Here is a 19,282-nt window from a genome sequence, read left to right as displayed (position 1 = left end):
TTTGGTTTTTTAAGGGGAATTTATTTTATTAAAAGCAAATCTAGGAACCAGTATTTAATATTTGTAAACATAGGGTTGTAGTTGATCTTGCTGTCAAAAAAAAAAAAAGCAAACCTTTTCCTTCCAGTACAGTTTTTGCCACTGCCCAAGAAGAAACAGTAATAAACTCAAGCTCTTCTGTTCTGGATGCTGCAACACACACTTTGATGATGAGTCATGACTGCATGATTTTAAAAGGTAGTCACATGCAAACAGTTGAGCTACTCCACCAGAAACTGCTGAAAAGATATGTAATACAAAAATTGTTGCTTCTGTTTAGTAGCTTACATTGTTCTAAAGATTTGAGGAAAGAGCCTTGGAGGGGGACAGTTGGTTTTTTAAATACTAAGGAAGAGTTTAAGGGTAGCTAAACTGTGGAGCATATAGGTATCTTGAATACTTTATAGCCAGACTACACATTGTACTGAAACAGTTGAAGAATCCTAACAAATAGGTCTGGAAGAAACCTTACGAAAATGCTAGTGCATCCTCCTGTTATAAATGCTGTCATGATACTGTTATCTAGACATTTTCTTTTTGCTGTTCTGACTGCATGCTTTCCCTTTCAAAGGCTTTTGTTACCTGCAAACTGCTGTTGTAGATGCTGTAAACATATCAGTCAAATTGACAGAATGCAGAACATTTTGTCAATGCAAACTTTAGTTAAATTGGGAATGGTAGCAATCCATTGCAATGGGGGAGCCAAGCCCTGCATTTAAATAAGTGGCCCTGTGTGAAGTCCTTGAGTCAAGTTAGCCCACCAAGAGCCTTTTGGTAGAGCAGCTGGAAAAGTCCACCCCAGTCTTCCTTTTTCACTGTAAACTGGTTTCTCTGTCTGAACTCTTCAGATATCTAAGGCACTGCTTCCTCCCAATCTCTATATGCTTTTTTTTTTTTAATTTCTGATCTTGTCCTGCAGGCAGATTACCTACCCCTTTTGGATGGTATCTCCCCACCTGAAATCTGATTCTTCACAGCCATATTGTGGTTTTGTAACTCCATCATATTCCCCCAACCCAGCACATGCATAGATAAGTCTTGGCAGTGCTAGCTGATATCTTCTTGCTTACCTTTACTGACATTTCAAAACAAATGAAGAGCAAGCTCTTACCCTAGCAAAACAAAGCTATGTATTTTATCAGATTGGGCATATATTAATATAGAAGAAATGGTTTACATTTCTTGGCTTGTAATAAAGAGCATGAATCTTCATGTTAGTTTCATGGTTTGCTGTTAGCAATTGCAACAACTATAATAAATTACTTTGGGATGTTTAGCCATTCAAATCTATAGTTCAGCTGAGTGTTTCAGCCCTTACAAATGCCTAGAGACTGCTTTGCACATTGGAGCTATTTCTTGAAGAACACAACTGGTTTCCATTTAATTGGAAAAGTATAACGCAATGTACTGCATACTGTCTGTTTGCCATTGTTTGCTTGATTTTGGTTTGGTTTTTTTTTTTTAATGAGAGTGAAGTCTTCTTGTTTTCCTTTTTTTTTTTTTTTTGCTTTGACCTCGAAAGCATTAGTACTAGTAAAGGGATATCTAGCAAGATGCAGGGGACAAAAAAGATAGTGAGGGAAATAGGTCTTACATGGATAAGCATTTTATGTGTGCCAAATTTAAAAATTCAGTGGACCAGAATCCTTTCAGATCATCTACAGTAGGATTCATAGAATCATAGCATACCAGGTTAGAGGGGGACCTCAAGGATCATCTAGTCCAACCTCTCTTGGCAAAAGCGTGGTCTAGACAAGATGGCCCAGCACCCTGTCCATCTTAATCTTGAAAGTGTCCAATACTGGGGAATCCACTACTTCCCTGGAGAAATTATTCCAATGGCTGAGTGTTCTCTGTGAAAAATGTTACTCGTGTCCAATCAGAATCTCTCCAATAGTAACTTGTACCCATCACCCCTCATCTTTTCCATGTGACTCCTTGTAAAAAGGAAGTCTCCATTTCCTTTGTAACCCCCTTTATATACTAGAAGATAGTGATAAGGTCTCCTCTAAACCACCTTTTTTTGAGGCTGAACAAACCCAGTTCTTTGGATCCAATGGATCTAATTCTTAGCCCCTTCCAGAACATTAAGCTTCTGCCAAAAATTGGAAATCTGTTTGACAGAAAACCCTTTATCTGAGTGGCTTCTGCATTATTGCCTGTGTAGCATTGATAGTATAGGAGGCTCATACTGGTCTGCACGTAATTCACAGAACTGTTTTGCTATGAAACCTTCAGTTAAAAGTTCGCTAAACCTATATTTTTTTCCAGTGGAAAGCAGTCTGTTAGGATAACGGTGGTTCACAGCAGTTTGGCCTAAAATGTGTGCAGACTACTAATCAGTGTTTTGTTCTTTTTTCCCCCATGAAGGAGGAAATACAGGCCATTGTATTTAGCAGTGACTAAAGGAGACGTGGATGTTGCAAAAATAATCACTACAGTGCTTATATGAAGTTCTCTGAAGAACAGATATCAGACTCAGCTAATGAGACTCGTGCTGATCAATACCTTTGAAGCACTGGATGTGAATGCTGGTACTATTGACAGAAGTGTCTGAGAGAACAAACTTGCTTATAGCATGAATCCTGAATTAAAGGCAAGATTCGGAAGATACGGAGATGCTTCACGAGCGAAGCCCACACAAATTCACTCACCCCCCTCCCTGCTATTAAACATCCTGCTGCAGATTTTATGTTTCTGCAGCAAGTCTTGTTTCTGCACAAAGCATTTGCAAGCTGCCACTCAGTTATGAATCCTCAATATACTGGTCTTTTGCAGTAATCCAGCAGTTGAGGAAGAGCCTGGTTTTCATGTTGAGGTGTGTATTTTGTGTTGTCTTACTCTTCCTGAGCTTATTTCATCTCTCTGTTCTATAAGGAGTGCTGCTGGATTGGCATATAAAGACCACAAAGGACAGGCTTTCTCCAAAGGCTGAAACCGTTCCTTTTGAACAAAACACTATATTTGTTCAGTATTGTGTTAACTGTGCTCCTTGGTTCAGAGCACCACACCATTCTAAACAAATGAATCGCAGTGCTGCATACCTGGCCTCATCCTCCTATAATCTTAAAACATCAACCTCCCTACAGTTCAGATGGATGTGAGAATGCTCAGCAGGGCTGCCGGATGTATGTCACATGAGGAGCTTGAAGGTTCCCATCTCGAGGGAGGGAGCTCGAGGCCCTTATCTATCTCTGTGATTATGAGGTGCTATAGCAGTGGATTTAGTTGTTCATAGAAAGTATCAGAGCATTCTGAAAAATAGTGCTTTAACTCCCTCCTTCCCTTCACAAGCCAAGAGGTTAATTCACAAACTGCAAGTAAAAAAAATCACACAGCAATAGATGCCTCTTTTCTCAAACATATGATGTTTACCACTCAGTGTTCTCTTTAGGTTAGGCAGTGAATAGCGATGGTAGATTCTTCTGTTCCCCAACTTAGTATCCCTGTGTGGATACTTAAATGTCTTGATTAGTTTCCTCCATAGGGTGTTAACTTCAAGATATCAAAACATGTATTGTTATTTATAATTATAGAACCAAGTTCTCCTCTTTAGTATTGCTTCATTGATTATGTTTGCCTCTTTTTTTTTTTTTTATTATTTGCTACTGTTATTTCACTGCCCAGTTTTATGAAACAGTGGAAGATAAAACTGAATTTGTGAATTCAAATTAAGTGGTAGATGAGAAACCAACTTCTTTTGGTCATGGGCATAATAAAATTTGCCTGAGCAAGGACATGGTAAGAATGTAACTATTTGGCTTTTAGTTCTGTAGATCTCTTTAGGTAAACTGCAACTTAGATAACACAGAAGGAAAACCTGTTAACTGTCTTTGTGAATTGTCTGTTTGTGTAGGTTATGAGCTGAAGGATATCTAACTTCATACTGCTTTTTTTATGCAGAGTTAAATGAGCTTAATTTTTATTTCTGGTAAAAATATCGCAGGTGGTAATTTTCTTTGTTCTCTTTCATTGTTTAACCACTTGAATTGCCCACTATTTTCCAATACAATCTTAATAGTACTAGGATTGCTACATATAGTATGTTTGCTGTAAAAGTATGCTAATTGTCAGAGGTAAGTCACCTGTTCTACGTTACTGTTTTACAGAGTTGGTCATTTCAGAAACACCAAGACAGACAAAAACTACATGACGGATTTTCAACGTGCAGAGTAAAATATGCCCAGCTTGGTAGCTGGCATGGATATTTATATTTCTTTTAGTTGGCTTTCAAGAGTTAATGCTGTTTTCCTACTCATTTGTGTCTATGCAAAAGCAAACTGTTGTATAGCGCAATAAATATAATCTCTGTGGAAGAAAGATACTTTTGTTAAATTGTTTCTGCTTTTAATACAGAAAATCATGCATGAGGTAGAAATCTAGGTACAGGTTGCTGTAGAATAGATCTATATCCTCACTGGAAAGAGCCCTGTAGCCCTGTCTCTAAGCTAAGGCTAGATTTGGAACCAAAATTTATTTTAAAAGCATAATTATACACCTTCTCTAAATCAGACATGCTATTAAATGACAAATTCTCTTTTTTTTTTTTTTTGTTCCCTTATGAAAGCTGAATATAGATAATTACATTTAAATAATGTGCTGATCGTGATACAACATTTAGCAGCCAAAGCCTGGGAGAGTTTTATTTGAAAATCCCTTATTCTATGCTGCCATTAAGCACACATGGAGAAAGAGGGGGAGTAAACATTGAAGCATCATACGTCTTAGCCTTACACTGCAGGTTTGCCAAGAAAATGGCAACTCTCTTGTCCCAGGCAGCAGCATATGCCAAATTCCATAGACAAGCTATTTGTCAAATGCCTGCACTTGTTTGTCTTCCTTTAAAATAATAATGAATACCAATTAGTGAAGGTACTTTAAATTCATTTGGGCTTCTTTTTGGTATCTAGTCCCTTAGGCTAAATTCAACAACCTCAGATACCTCTAGCCCATAAACTGCATAGACACTGATTTAATTCATGGTGGTATGCCACATAATTTTTGTACTTTCCCTCCCAAATGGGAGAACAGTAGCACTGTGTAGTACTGGGTTTCACTGAATTATTGTGGAATGCAGTCCATTTTGGATTACATTTGTGAACCATCACTAACTTTTTAGGTGTTTGTGGTGTGGTTGGGTTTTTTTTTTTCAATTATAGAGGTTTGACAGTTATCTTAAGAAACTTGTGGAATAACATTTGTTATGTGTAGTGTGGAAATGGAAAACTTAACACAAACTGAATTGTGGAGTTAAAGTAGTAGTCTGGTAAATTTCTGAAAACACAAATATTGATTCTTTCTGTACCTGTTAATGATTCTGTGAGGAGAACAGTATAATTTAAGGTTGGAAAGAACCTCTAAAATCATCAAGTCCAACTGTTCACCCAGCAGTTGTTGGGTTCACCACTAAACAATCCCCTAAGCGCCACATCTACATGTCTTTTGAACACTTCCAGGGATGGGGATTGACTACTTTCCTGGACAGCCTGTTCCAATGCCTGATCACCTTTTCAATGAAGAAAGTATTCCTAATGTCCAATCTAAACCTCCCCTGGAACATGTTGAGGCCATTTCCTTTCATCTTGTTACTCGGGAGAAGAGACTGATCCCCAACTCACTACACCCTCCTTTCAGGTGGTTGTAGAGGGTGATAAGGTCTCCCCTCAGCCTCCTTTTCTCCAGGCTAAACAACCCCAGCTCCCTCAGCTGTTCCTCATCAGATTTGTGCTCCAGACCCTTCCCCAGATTCATTGCCCTTTTCTGGACTTGCTCCAGCACCTCAAAGACTTTCTTGAAATGAAGGGCCCAGAACTGGACACAGCACTTGAGATGTGGACTCACCAGTGTCAAATACAAGGGGACAATCACTGCCCTGGTCCTGCTGGCCACACAATTTCTGATCCAGGCCAGGATGCCACTGGCCTTCTTGGCCACCTGGGTGCACATGTTCACCTGCTGTCAACCAGCACCTCCAGGTCCTTTTCTGCAGGGCAGCTTTCCAGCCACACTATCCCCAGCCTGTAGCACTGTGACTCAGGTGCAGGACCCAGCACGTGGCTTTGTTGAACCTATCCTTGGCATTCTTTTCTCCTTCTGCATTCTTTGGATACTAATTCTACTCCTTATGATGCTTACTTGTAAAAGTTCTTTGTTTATATAGCATGTAGAAGGAGGCCTTTTGCAGGTCGCAGAATTATAGAATCAGCCGTGTTGAAAAGATCATCAAGTCCAACCCTTGATCGAACACCGCCGTGGTTGCCATGGCACTAAGTTGTCGCTGATAATGTCGGAACGGCCAAAGCGACACGAAAAAAAAGTTCCAGCAAAGTTTATTCCAAGGAAAAAGCAGGGACAGCCGCCCGGGGCTGCTGCGCAGCCCCTTAAGTACAGTTTTTGAACACACGGATAGGACAGTTCAAACTTTCACACCAGAATTCTTACAGCTAATAGGTGCATTTTCTAAACTCTACTTTCTCACAACAACTTTGCTCTTTCTCAAAACAGCCCGGTTCTTTCCCACAACAGTCCCGAGCACCTGTTCTTATTTTTCTCTCATGTTGATGTTTTTCCCAACCACTCTCGTTCAAAACAGGTCCTTGTTCTCATGAGACAGTGCTCCTGTTTTCATGAGACAGTGTTCTCTGTTCCCATGGGACAGCTTCTTCAGGATGCATCAGTATGTTGTCAGGATCAGGGCCTCCATTTTCAGTCCTCTCTTTCAGTCCATCTCAGGGGTATACTTTGATCTGGTCAACATCTATTGCTTCGTCAGTATGTGCCAAGGTGCTGACAGACCCACTGTCACCCCTGACACTAAGTGCCACATCCAGTCTCATCTTAAAAACCTCCAGGGATGGAGAATTCACCACTTCCCTGGGCAGCCCATTCCAATGCCTGATTACCCTCTCTGTAAAGAATTTCTTTCTAATATCTAACCTAAACCTCCCCTGGCAGAGCTAAAGACCATGCTCTCTTGTCCTACTGCTGGTTGCCTGGGAGAAGAGACCAACCCCCACCTGGCTACAACCTCCTTTCAGGGAGTTGTAGAGAGTGATGAGGTCTCCCCTGAGCCTCCTCTTCTCCAGGCTGAACAACCCCAGCTCCCTCAGCCTCTCCTCATAGGACTTGTGCTCCAGTCCCTTCACCAGCCTCGTTGCTCTTCTCTGGACCTGCTCCAGCACCTCAATATCCTTCCTGAACTGAGGGACCCAGAATTGGACACAGTACTCCAGGTGTGGCCTCACCAGCACTGAGTACAGGGGAAGAATCACTTCCCTGGTCCTGCTGGCCACGCTGTTCCTGACACGGGCCAGGATGCCATTGGCCTTCTTGGCCACCTGGGCACACTGCTGGCTCATGTTCAGCTTTCTGTGAATCCAAACTCCCAGGTCCCTTTCTGCCAGGCTGCTCTCCAGCCTATAGCGCTGCATGGGGTTGTTGTGGCCGAAGTGCAGGACAAGTATAGCAATATGTGTTATACAGACTATTCATTAATAATACAGACACATCTTGATATACTGGCTAAAATCCAAGGTAGCAACTTCTTATCCTTTCTTCTTATCCTTTCTTCTTATCCTTTCTTCTTATCCTTTCTTCTTATCCTTTCTTCTTATCCTTTCTTCTTATCCTTTGTAATTCCGTAAGTACTTCCAAATAATTTTTGGCACAACTCTCTTTGGGAGGAAGGAGTTGGGAGGGGAAAAAGACAGAAGTCTAAGACACATTTCTAGAAGTTTATAAAACTAAGAATCTGAGGAAATACAAGATGCTGTATGAAAATCCCCAGGGCTGTGTTGCAAACTTTAAACTGTTTTCAGGCATAGTGACTCTAAATGGGGGGAAAGACAAAGCACAGCTAGGGGAGACTTCAGATGGGGGTAATATCTTATCAGTTACCAAGGAATCCAGTCCTGCAGCAGCAGGTTTCATTAGTCCTTATGCTCACAGAGCTGCTTTCTTTAGTGTGCTGTTTCAGTTGGCAGAAGCAGTGAGGTTTGCAGCCCTCTTGTTTCAGTTTAGTACCATGTAGTGGTGTACTGGTTTTGCAACTTAAAAAAAAAATTAAATTAGTAGAACTAGAGGGACTGTGACGACAATCTTTATTACAGGAATCCCTGTTAATGCAATTATTTAGGAAATTCAAATTATATTTCATAGAATTATTAGCAAATTACACTCCTTCCACAGAGATTGAAGGAAAAAAAAAAGGGTTTTTTTGGAGTGAATGGTAATTCCTTAATAACTGGTTTAGTGAATAAGTACAGACTGCTGGGCACTGAGCCATCCATTGGAAGGGGAGCTCTTGAGTGATGTCAGTGGAGTTCCATATTTATGAAGTAATGTCTCAAGATAATGCCAGTACAAAACAGAATGCTATTTGATATTTAGAAGAAAAGATAGGCAGGAAAACTTAGAAGTGTAATAAACGTGTGTTTGATAACATTCTTTTTTGATTAGAATGTTGTTAGTAATGCCATATTGAGCCTATAGAAAATGAACATTTAAAATAAAGATCTCTACAATCACATTTCCCTGTGGATTTATAGCTTTTTTCATAAAAATTAAATAAGCTTGAGATTTCCCTGTTGTTTATGGAATGTTTCAAGAACAATATAAGCTTACAGAGGTGTATTCCGTGGAGTGCAGTTTATACGTCCACAGAATTGCTCACGGAGTACAACCTGGCTCATTTGCAAGCCTTACAGCCCTGCACCTTGTTCCACCTCAATCATAGTCTTTTCTGATTATTATGGGCCTGATAAACTCATATGCACCTTTTAAAGAAACAAACAAACAAAACAAACCCCAAAAACATCTGTGGTGTTTTTTTCCTATGCTAAAATGAAATTAATGTCTTCACAGGGGTGATAGCTATGATGACTTTGGACTGGTCCTACACTAATGACAAAATCCAAGCCTGTATATTATTGATTTCATGTTTTGCCCTTCCTTTCCTACAGGTCAGTTGCAATAACAGACATGAACAAATATAAGTTTTGCTTAAAATCTTTTAATCTTCTGGTTTCAGTGAATGCTATTCAGTGAACGGGTCAGATAAGTCTTTAAAACTTCTACTTCTTTCTTTCCTTATTACAACTGTCCTCCCTTTACCTTTGCAAGTTATATGCTGGATTACTGCATGGTTGGTACATTTGGTATTGCAACATCTGCACCTTGGGCAAAGAACTTCTTATTTGCTTCAATATTCTTGCAGTGTTTCAATAAGAGGGCAATTCATGGGAAGAAATGCACATGCTCTCATGCTCCTGAAAGCTTTTGTTATTGAACAAAGAGACACTGCATTATTTTATGTGTGTCTGGCAGGCTTTCAGTTAATGCTGACCTCTTTTCCTTCCCTAGGTGTTTGTCGTTAGGTTTTGTGGATTGATTTTTGTTGTTGTTTTTGTTGTTGGTTTGTTGGGTTTTTTTGTTTGTTGGTTGGTTTGGCTTTTTCTAAGCAGTTTCCTGTTTCCTGGGGGTTGTTCATAAGAGTAAAATTAGCCTTGTTCAGCGTTTTTGGCATGGGACACCAAAGCTTGATAGCAGTGAACTTCTTCTCAAGTCAGTCAGTCTTGCAATAATACTTGATATGGTTATATTTAGACAAAATATGGTGTAGAACCCTTTTCTTGGCTTCTCAGACACATCATTTGTACACCCTCATACAGCTGACTGAAGTTGAGGACGTGAGGACTAGAATGAAGATGAAGAATAAACAGGGTTTGTGAAGTTATTCAGAGTTGAGGATGGAGAAGACTTGGCTGTTGTCTTTTTTGTATCTATTTTTAAAATAAAAAGTATTTATGAAAATGATGGGTTTTTTTCTTTTATTTAAAGAGAAAAAGCTGAACCCTTTGCTGCTTTTAATGTCTGCAGTGACTTAAAGGGTGATCAGCTGCTTCAGTGTCCAGAACCTGCAGTAGGAGCTGATTAAAAAGATTAGTGCACTCTATGCAAATGTGAAGTTCTGGCTACTTTAGTAATAATAGCTAAAGCTTCTCACTGTATGCAGCTCTGCAATGTTGCCTTTATGGCCATGTGCTCTCTCTGCAATATGCAAAACCAGAGAAATACTGCACAGCAATGAAGGAAGCATACAACTGTGGGGGTGCTGGTTTTCTGTAGTAGTTCTGTAGTTCCTTCTCTTTGGAGTACTACTCTAGCAGAAAGTTTCTCTGATTCCTCTATGACATTGAAACATAAAACATGAGGAAAGCTACATTTGAAGCATGGTAGCCTAGCATTTTGCAGGAAACCTTAGATGAGTACCAGTGAAAAGACAGTAAAAACAATGCAGTCAGCATTTAAAATTTTGTAAATTAATTAAAAGAAATAAAATTCTAACAGCTTAGACCTATAGCAAATATTCTAGCAGGGGTACAAATCTTTCTCTTACTGAAATTGAAATAGGAGTTTCCTTTTATCTTTGGCAGGTCTTACATTAGTGCACATCATCACATGATTCCATAATGACAAAACAAAAAATTATTTTCTAATGAAAAGAAGTTCTGATTTTATACCTAGCTTACAGAGCACTGCTTTCTGCTTCTGCATTATAGTTTAGCTGCCCTGCTTGCTGTGTTAGCATGTCTCCACTTATTTCAGTAACATTATGGTATTGCATTCGCTTTGGGGCAGCTATCACACCAAAATAAAGTAGTTGAACCTGAAGGGGTTTATATGCAATGTTAAAACTAATACTAGCAGAAAAGAAAATATACAGAACATAACTGTGCTGTGTATTAGCACAGGGTTCTGTATGCAAAAGCGTAATCGATTTGTACTTTCTTACTCGTTAGACTCTGCTTTTTGTGCAGAAAAGAACTTTGTTCCACCCCCTACCTACCTCCTACATCCCAGCTAATATTAAAAGCAGAGACAACTCTATAAAGAAATTATGTTGCTGAGGTCATTGCTTTTATAAAGTACTATCACTTTATGAAGAATGGAAAATGAAGTTGTTTAAAATACTGTTGAATACAGATTGCATAAAATACACACAGCTTTTCTGCTTTCTAATCTGCTTCTTCTCTGATTTCTCCAAATTTCGAGACTGAGGCATCTTCTTTTACTGCTTAGCAATTTTACTCCATGATGAGAACGTTCTAGTTATATTCCCATTCCAAAGTCATCTGTTTTTCTGGTGGTCTAAATGATGGTGTTTTTCTCTTTTTCCTCCCATCTAGGTACTGCTATGTGGATATTTGTTAGCAATGACTGATGTGGAATCTACATATGCAGACTTTATTGCTTCGGGAAGAACAGGTAGAAGAAATGCATTACATGACATACTCGTGTCCTCTCCGGGTGGGAACTCTAGTGAACTAGCCTTAAAGTTATCAGAGCTTGATATAAACAAAGCAGGTGAGTGCATTATGAACTTTCATTACATTTATTTAAAACTGAAGTGCATGGTTTGTGTGCATGCATTATTCCCTTGACCCTTAGATGATTTTTTTTTTTAATCACCAGGGGTTGACTACAATAAGAATCCCAGATTTCACAAATGGAAAGGGTGGTTATTTGCAAGTAAAACATGTCACTGAAAAAAGAAAAGTCATTCTTCAGTGAGTACCTAGTGTCAGAGTCCATATCAGAATAAATTTTATGGAAAGTGTAGAGAAGAAAATAGGGAAGTCTTTATTAAAACCCAAGTCTATATAATATCTTTTAATGGAAGGTATCTGGTTTGAAGCCTGTAGGAGAAGCCATGTGTCTGTTTGAAAGGTTGTTGTGAAATTAATTTTTTTCAGCTGCCAAAGGACAGAGCAATAGCAATGCGTTGTTGTTTGTTTTACCTGGGTCTTTTTTTCTGAGTAAATTGTCTCTTTCTCCTTTCTGCTAATAGTTTGTCCTTCTTCTAAGGTGATAAGTAGCAATGCAATCCTAAATCTTACTTTGCCTTTGATATTACCAAAATTTTTAAAGGGTTGTGCACCTTTAGTGGGGAAAAAGGGGGGAAAGTAGACCTTACATTAAAAAAGTAATATGACTGTATAATGATTTTCATGTTACATGGGTGAGGGCTAATGAATGTATCTTACCGATATTAAAAGCCCTTTTAGATCTTAAGGAAGAGGTGTTTTACTTATTTTAGTAACAGCAGAAGAAAACAAATGCAGCAAAGAAGAAACTGTTGATAAGCAGCTGCCTTGTTTGTGCACATTCTTCTCTCAGAGACAACAAGAGTTCTGAGAGGCAGACTCTTCACAGGACAGTCAGATGTAGGCAGCGTGATGTTCAGGTGGTTGTAGTGCTGTTTCCAGTGGGGGATTCTTTTTTTTGGTTTTTGGACTACTGTGCATCAGAAGTCATTCCTTCTGCAGTTGCCAGTTTGGGACCTGTAGATTCTAGATGCATGCAATTCTAGCTGGGCAGGGCCTTTAGTTTTTTTGATTTAAAAAGAAAAGCTTTATTAGTATGTGTGTAGGTGTGTCTATTTATTTTAATGTGGAGATAGGTGTAAAATGTTGGAAAAATAGAAAATAGGTGCCGTTTGAAATGCATGATACCAACCTTCTTTCTTGCTTTAATTTCCTTCAGTCTCAAACTTACAGTTATCAAAATTGTCTTTGATCTTGTCTATTTAGAAGATATAAACAATCCTTAATTTTAAGTTAAGCTGTGAAGTGGTTATAAGCCAGAACTGTGTTCTCTTGTGAGCTGTAAAAAGGATGTGACTTTGTGCCTGTAACATATGTTGATATGCACTTGCTACCTGCAGTTTGCTCTGTAGTGATAAGAATGGTTTAAATAACTGTTAGCCTAAATTTAATACATAAATTGGGAGTCTGTTTAGTTCTTGGAGATCCCTTTTGCAGCCTGGGTAACTTAGTCATTGCAAAAAAGTGTACAAAGTTGCTCATAAAATTACCTTAGGTAGTAGAAACACAGAAATTCCTACACGCTTCTTCAGGAGGTTATGCAGCTGCAATTAGATATAATGAAAACATATTTAAATTTTGTATTATTAGTACACCTAGGTGCCAAGTAAAAGCCTCCAAACCAAAAATATTGAAAAGGATATTGTCTAACCTAGCATTCACGTGAGTATTAATGTTATACCCCATCATGTCTTTCCAAACCAAGAGAGGCTAACAAATATTTTGCATGCCAAATCCTAGTTCAGAATATATTAGTGCTTGTGGGATGCATATATGTATCACACCTGACAGGATTAAGAGGAAAGCACGTGTTTGTGGGTTATATCTTATTACTTTCGAGGTGCATGTCAAACAATTTATGCTAAGTACTACTTAATTATATAAATTTAGACATCCAGGTTTGATTCTTTCCTTTTTCTTTTATTCTTATCACAGCTACATGCATTTTCTTGCCAAACTGCAAGTACATTTCCTTTCAACTGTATGGAGTAATGGCTGAGTAAGATAATGCAGATGTTAAAGAAAAAGAAGGTGGTTGTAAAACATATGTAAATTAAATTACCCAAGCATGTTTAGTACATTCACTTTGAAAACCCTGCAGCTACATATTCCTGTAAAATATCAGAACGGCTTTGAATGGCACTAGGCAGTGAGGCCTTGTTCCAAACCACGTATTTGTCATGCAGTAGTTGATACCTGAAGTGAGTGTTAGTTAATCCCCTCATCAATGAGCTGACAACAGATAATAAAGAATTTACTTGTAATACTTACGTATAATACGTATAATTACTGTATAATACTCTCCCTTCAAAACAGCTGTCCTAGTCTTCTTTGTCCATAACAAGCTAACAACCTGCTATTATCTATGAAATGGACATATTTACCTAACCTCAAAATACAGGTTCCAAGTACTCTGTGTCAACATATTTTATCTAAATTAAGTAAAAGCAACACTAGGTGCATCTGGTAAGTGCTGCAACAGAAATCATAAGAAAGAAGGCAAAAGAAAGATTTTAGTAAAAAAATCAGCAGCCTGCTCAACACTCTCAAGGTAGCCAGTACAATCCAAAAAACCTGGTATTTAGATCATCTTACCAGCGATTATAGCTAAATGAAGCAGTAAGGAGAAACTACAATGAAGAGCAAGGACCAGTCTGCAGATCTAATCTCTAAAAAAACCTGCTCATTTTCTAGGTGCTACAGAACACTAGTGGAAAGGACACTTTCTTGTAAAAGTTGTAGTGGTCCAACCATCTACAAAAAATGGGGATAATAGTGTGTGAAGTCATACAGAACTGCAATGAAGGACTGATTGTAGAAAATTGTGATTAAAAGTGATTTTAGTTCATGGTAGAAATGTTTTAGGTGTAGGCATGGGAAACAGTGATGAACACTGTAGAGACAGTTGTATTACAGGAATTAAAATTAGTTAAAAGCTGCACATTAGTGGGACTAGTAACTACTAGTAACTACCACATCACACAACTGTATGGTGACTTGAAATATTGTATTATTTGGTTTTATTTCTTTTTTTAATACTTCCTGCTGGTTTCAAAATGCTGTGTAAGAATTGCAGTCTTACTCTAAAGACCTTAGAGCCATTATATTCTAAAGGAAGAAAAGTTCAAGAGTGTGCTTTGGCAATTTTGGGATTCTCCAAACTTAGAAGCAAATTTATTTCTATGAACATGTTTTATAGCCTTTAGTGGAAGAGCTCTACCAGCAGAATGAAGAAATATGTAGTACCAAGACAGTGTATTATAGATTAAATGGATTTAAACTAATGAGTTTTTTCAGTGAGTTGAGAAGAACCTTTTAAGAAGTGGTACATTAGAACCTTAGTGCTCCTTCTCTGAATCTTTGTGCTCTATGTTTAACATGTAGATAGTGAAATGTTTAGGCTTTGTGTCCAGGATGATTTTTCTTTTAAACACAGATACCTTGCAAAGTTTTGGTTTGTTTGGTTGGTTGGTTGGTTTTAGTTTTGGTTTTGGTTTGGTTTTTTTTCAAGAAGAATTATTCCAGGAAAGTGTGGCCCAGCTAGCATAAGGGATATTAAAGACTTCCTAGTAGTCAGAATAAATGGAGGACAGAGCAGGCAAAAAAGGAACAAAACTCCATGATTCCACTCATCTGGACTTTTGCAGTATCAGAACAAATGTAGGAGGCTTTGTAGAAAGTGATTGAACAACTTGGGCAAAAGGGATTTCTATCCAATGGTAAATAACTGCACGTAGATCCATCCTGATGGATCCCTTTCTAATTTGAGAGATGAAACTGAGAAATCATTTTCTGAGAAAGTGCCTTGCAAAACAAATGTTCGTTTATTACTCAACCCATGTCATGTCATGGCTGGGCTTCGCGAACGAAGATTTGGGAAAGGCTCTGTACACATTCATTACAGGCACGCTGGTGGCTAATGAGGCCAATATGAGATAGACGTGTCCGACTGCAAAAGGCACAGCAGAAAGACTCCTTAGGTGGTGTATTCTGCAAGACACGATTCTTTCTGCGTTGTCTTTTCTCCTCGAGAGTGAACTCAACCCATAATGAACAGAATAAACCTCACTGTGTAATAGGTTAATCAACTTCCCATACAACTTTTCATCAGGAATTTGATAATTCACAATTCCTTCTGAGGTATTTTCCTGCCTAAAATACTTGTCCATGCACAAAACACAGCTCTTATGTCTTAAGCTCTTGGCAATGTTTTTTGCAATGCAAAGAACTTTTTTCCATTAGCAATGTGCCCTGTCTTCTAAACAGAAGAGAGAACATGTTTATGGTCAGAAATAAAACTGCAGATGTACAGTGTGATCTGAAATGAGGAAACAATAAATATCTGCATTGATAACCCTACTTTTGTTCTAGAGATTTACAGATTAACGTTAAGAGGCAGTACTACCTCTGTTTAGACATCTTTGCAACCTAGCCATGAAATTTTCTTCTCCTAACTACTCTGTCGAGCCAGTTCAGTACAAATTGCTCAGAATCCTTACAAGATACAAGAAACAATGTATTATTCCTTGTACACAGGATGTGTTACGTTCCTCACATTGTTCTGAGGTTTGCAGTGAGACAGCTGGATTGAATGCTGGGATGTGGTGCTGAAAGCAGACACACAGAACAAATACAGCTTTAACAAACTATTGCTTTTATTGAAGTTGCATCTTTTTATAGCAAACTGTTCAGACTTGGTGCAATGAGGTTTTTTTCTCTTATACTGTCTTAGTATGATAGTAAATAAATTTTCAGAAATACTCTACCGTTTTTGTTAAATTCTTTAATTTCTAACTACTTTAGGTCTTTACTAAAAATAATAGTGGTGATCGTAACTATGAATTTGCTTCTCAAGAGACACCTTCAAAAACAAAGCATGGCTATCTTAGTAATAAAGGGTTTCATGTTTCACATTCAGTTTCTTTTTACTTTGTTTTTGAAACTGATGGATGAGCAATCAGAGTTCTGGAAGCTAGACCTCTTTATTTTAGGGTGGATTACTCATCCTTTTCTTCTGTGTTATAGAAGGAGAAGGAGATGCACAACGAAATCCAAGTGAGCAGACCGGGGAGGTCCAAGGGGAGGCAGCAAAGCAAGAAAGCTGACATCCGACTTTGACCGAGTGGAGCAGCTGCTGGATGTTTTCAGACTACAAGAGCGTGCAGGAACAAATTTGTTTCCATGAGCAAGCTGTTAGAAAAGAAAGTGTATGTGTCTTCACTGCTGGAACCCACTCAACACAATGCTAAAAAGGGGGGTACAAGCTGTGACAGAAGACAGAATCTCTACCTCTGTCATTAGCAATGGTTGAACATGTATTGAGTTTTTGGGATAGTGTCATCAGATCCCTTCATAATGACTCGATGGGAGCACTTTTAGAAAGTAGAACAGGTAAATCTTGTAGCAAATGGCCTTTGAAACGTCAGAGGATCTAACTGTCTATCTTAAGCAAAGGCTTGTGTGATCCTCAGTTTAAAATTCTCTGGCCAAAGTGTTTGCCCATTATAAGAACTGTAAAGAAAGCACTGTTTTTAGAACTTTGCATCTGTTTTACAGCTCTGTTATTTACAATGGTTTTTGTATTGTACAACTTAGATGCTCCACACTGCCCCTTCTCAACTGCTTATGAAGAATATTTCTGTTACTGTGAATTTTTCTACCACGTGTTTTGAAAGGGCTGTTTTTTTGCATAAGGTGGTGATGTGCACATGATAGATCATAACGTCAGTTGCTAAATTGATTATGCCTAAACCTAAATGACTCAGCAACACTCTGATTTGTTACTAGATGAGCCTTCAAAACGATTTGTTAATGTGAATATTTGAGCGCGTGTTGTGTCCTTGGTACAGTTTTGCCACTTGCCTGTAGTTAGTTGCATATCAGAGACTCAAATTAAATCTTTTATGTTATTCTTCCCCATTTTTCTAATTTTACTTCCAATTTCTTAATCTTTTCTGAGATATTTTTTTAAAATGTTAGTCCAAGCATTTTATTGTTATGGTAGTTTTAAGAATACATTTATAACGTTGTATGGGTTAAAATTCAAACAAATTCCATGGTGCTAGAGGTTTTTTTGGTTCACATTGTTTAAGATGGGCCTTGTTTACACATGAGAAAATAACTGGCATAGGTTATTGCCAATAACATATTCTGAAATGAGTTTTAAAATGCAGGATAGTCCAACTTTGAAACATGGGCTGGATCCAGCCAGGGGGACAATTTTTACTATTCCTTGTCTTTGCCTCAGTGGATCAGGCTGTTGAGTTTGCCCAGCCAGTCACCTGTTACTGATGCACCAGCACAGCCAAGTGCTGTAGTGTAGAATCCACTACAACAGGCTTTCAGCTTGGAGTTGGGAAGGGAAGTGAGAGACTTGGCATCTAACACCCTAAGGACTAGGTTTTTTTCCCATTTCAGCTATTCCAAAATGAAAGTCCAAACTGGGCTTTCATCAAAATACCAGGATAGTTTGTCCATCCAGGACATAACTTAAAATATCTACAAACCTGTTCTGCAGTAGCTATTGCTTATTGCTTTTCTTCCCCCCCATCCTGCCCCGATGAAAAAGGCCATACATGAGGCTGAATGCTGCAAAATGGGGCAGCCACACCTCTGTGTGACTAAGGTGAGTGAAGAGAGTGACTGATAGTAAACCATGGCAATCACACAAGCACCAATCACAAAGTCAGAAGATTTGTTTTCTTTTATTAACAGGAGGTGATGTCACTTTCTTTATATATAGTATATATATTATATATATTTTTGTGTTGTTGGTTTCAAATGTTATGCACTTTTTAATGTTTGTAAACTTTTACTAATGAATAGTGTGATTGCTTCCTGAATATATTAATCATCAGTTGACAAAACATCCTTGTGGCCACAGCTGTTTGTTTCTACCATATGTATCATAGTACTTGTCACCTGAAAATCTTTTGTGAGATATGTGGAGAAAAAAAAAACCACTTCTGATCAGTATTATGAGATCATTTATTAGTGTTAATAAAAAACAAGCCAGCAGTATGCTTGTGGCTCATTAGTGTAATATTAACTCTCACCTTTTAGTGTTTGGAAGCTGAATGCCTTGCCTCTTACTAGCTGTCAAATGCCCTATCTTGTTGGTAACAGAAGTAGTCCATTTGCTTTGAAAACACTGTTACCCTTAAACTAAATTATTTATTCATTTGTTTCACTTGGTGTTCCTTTCAAACTTAACACATTATTATTGATCTTTTTTTTTTAGTTGTTTCTCCCCCTTTTGCTCTTGCATCATGTCTTCAAGCTGAACTGGTTGCCCCTTTGTCATGGACTACTTACTGTCAATCTAGCACAAGCTCCAGAAGAAAATAAGATTCCAGAGTTTTTCTGTAGTGTTACTTTATTGGTGATCCATGAAGCATCATCAATAAAATATTGCGGAAAAAGGCAATAGTGAAATAAGTATTTACAGTACATTAAAGTGATGGTTTTCCTTATTTTCCTTCAGTGGTTTATTTCAGTACACTTTCCTTCTTAATTCTTTTGTGTTTTAAATAAAATTAATTTCAGCCTTTCCTCTCTATTTTGTACCTGTTTCTTCTATTTCTCATCCTATTTTCTATTGTTTTTAAAGAAATCATAGAGGCCTCTGCTGGTTTTTGAAACACATCTCTTTGTGATGGAAAATAGCACTGCTAATTTTAGTAGAGTAAATGGCTGTTTATGTTCCTCTTCCCCCAAAAGTGTATGAGTGCTTGCTTTATCACTTGAACTCTGCTTGCATTCTTAATTTGGGGTATTTCTGTAGCATCTATAAACAGGCCTCACCTAATGTAAACATATGGTTAGTCTGTGCCAAGTCACAGCACTGTATCTTGAGTATA

The 19,282-nt window shown here is 38.2% G+C and overlaps 1 protein-coding gene across 1 annotated transcript in view; it reads left to right on the top strand.

Moving 5' to 3' along the window:
* The window catches only part of PKIA (cAMP-dependent protein kinase inhibitor alpha), a 45,551-nt gene extending 26,572 nt beyond the window's left edge, over window positions 1–18,979 (top strand). The window contains exons 2-3 of the mRNA XM_018079177.2: window positions 11,226–11,403; window positions 16,449–18,979. Coding sequence (XP_017934666.1) covers window positions 11,253–11,403; window positions 16,449–16,528 — 231 coding nt within the window. The 5' untranslated portion in view covers window positions 11,226–11,252 and the 3' untranslated portion in view covers window positions 16,529–18,979. The remainder of the gene's footprint in view (window positions 1–11,225; window positions 11,404–16,448) is intronic.
* Window positions 18,980–19,282: the final 303 nt, after the last annotated feature.

Source organism: Manacus vitellinus, unplaced genomic scaffold (assembly GCF_001715985.3).
Source record: "Manacus vitellinus isolate BGI_N305 unplaced genomic scaffold, ASM171598v3 scaffold_1_pilon, whole genome shotgun sequence".
NCBI lineage: Eukaryota > Metazoa > Chordata > Aves > Passeriformes > Pipridae > Manacus > Manacus vitellinus.
The sequence above is the reverse complement of the archived record's forward strand: the minus strand, read 5'-3'. Positions and strand labels throughout refer to the sequence as shown.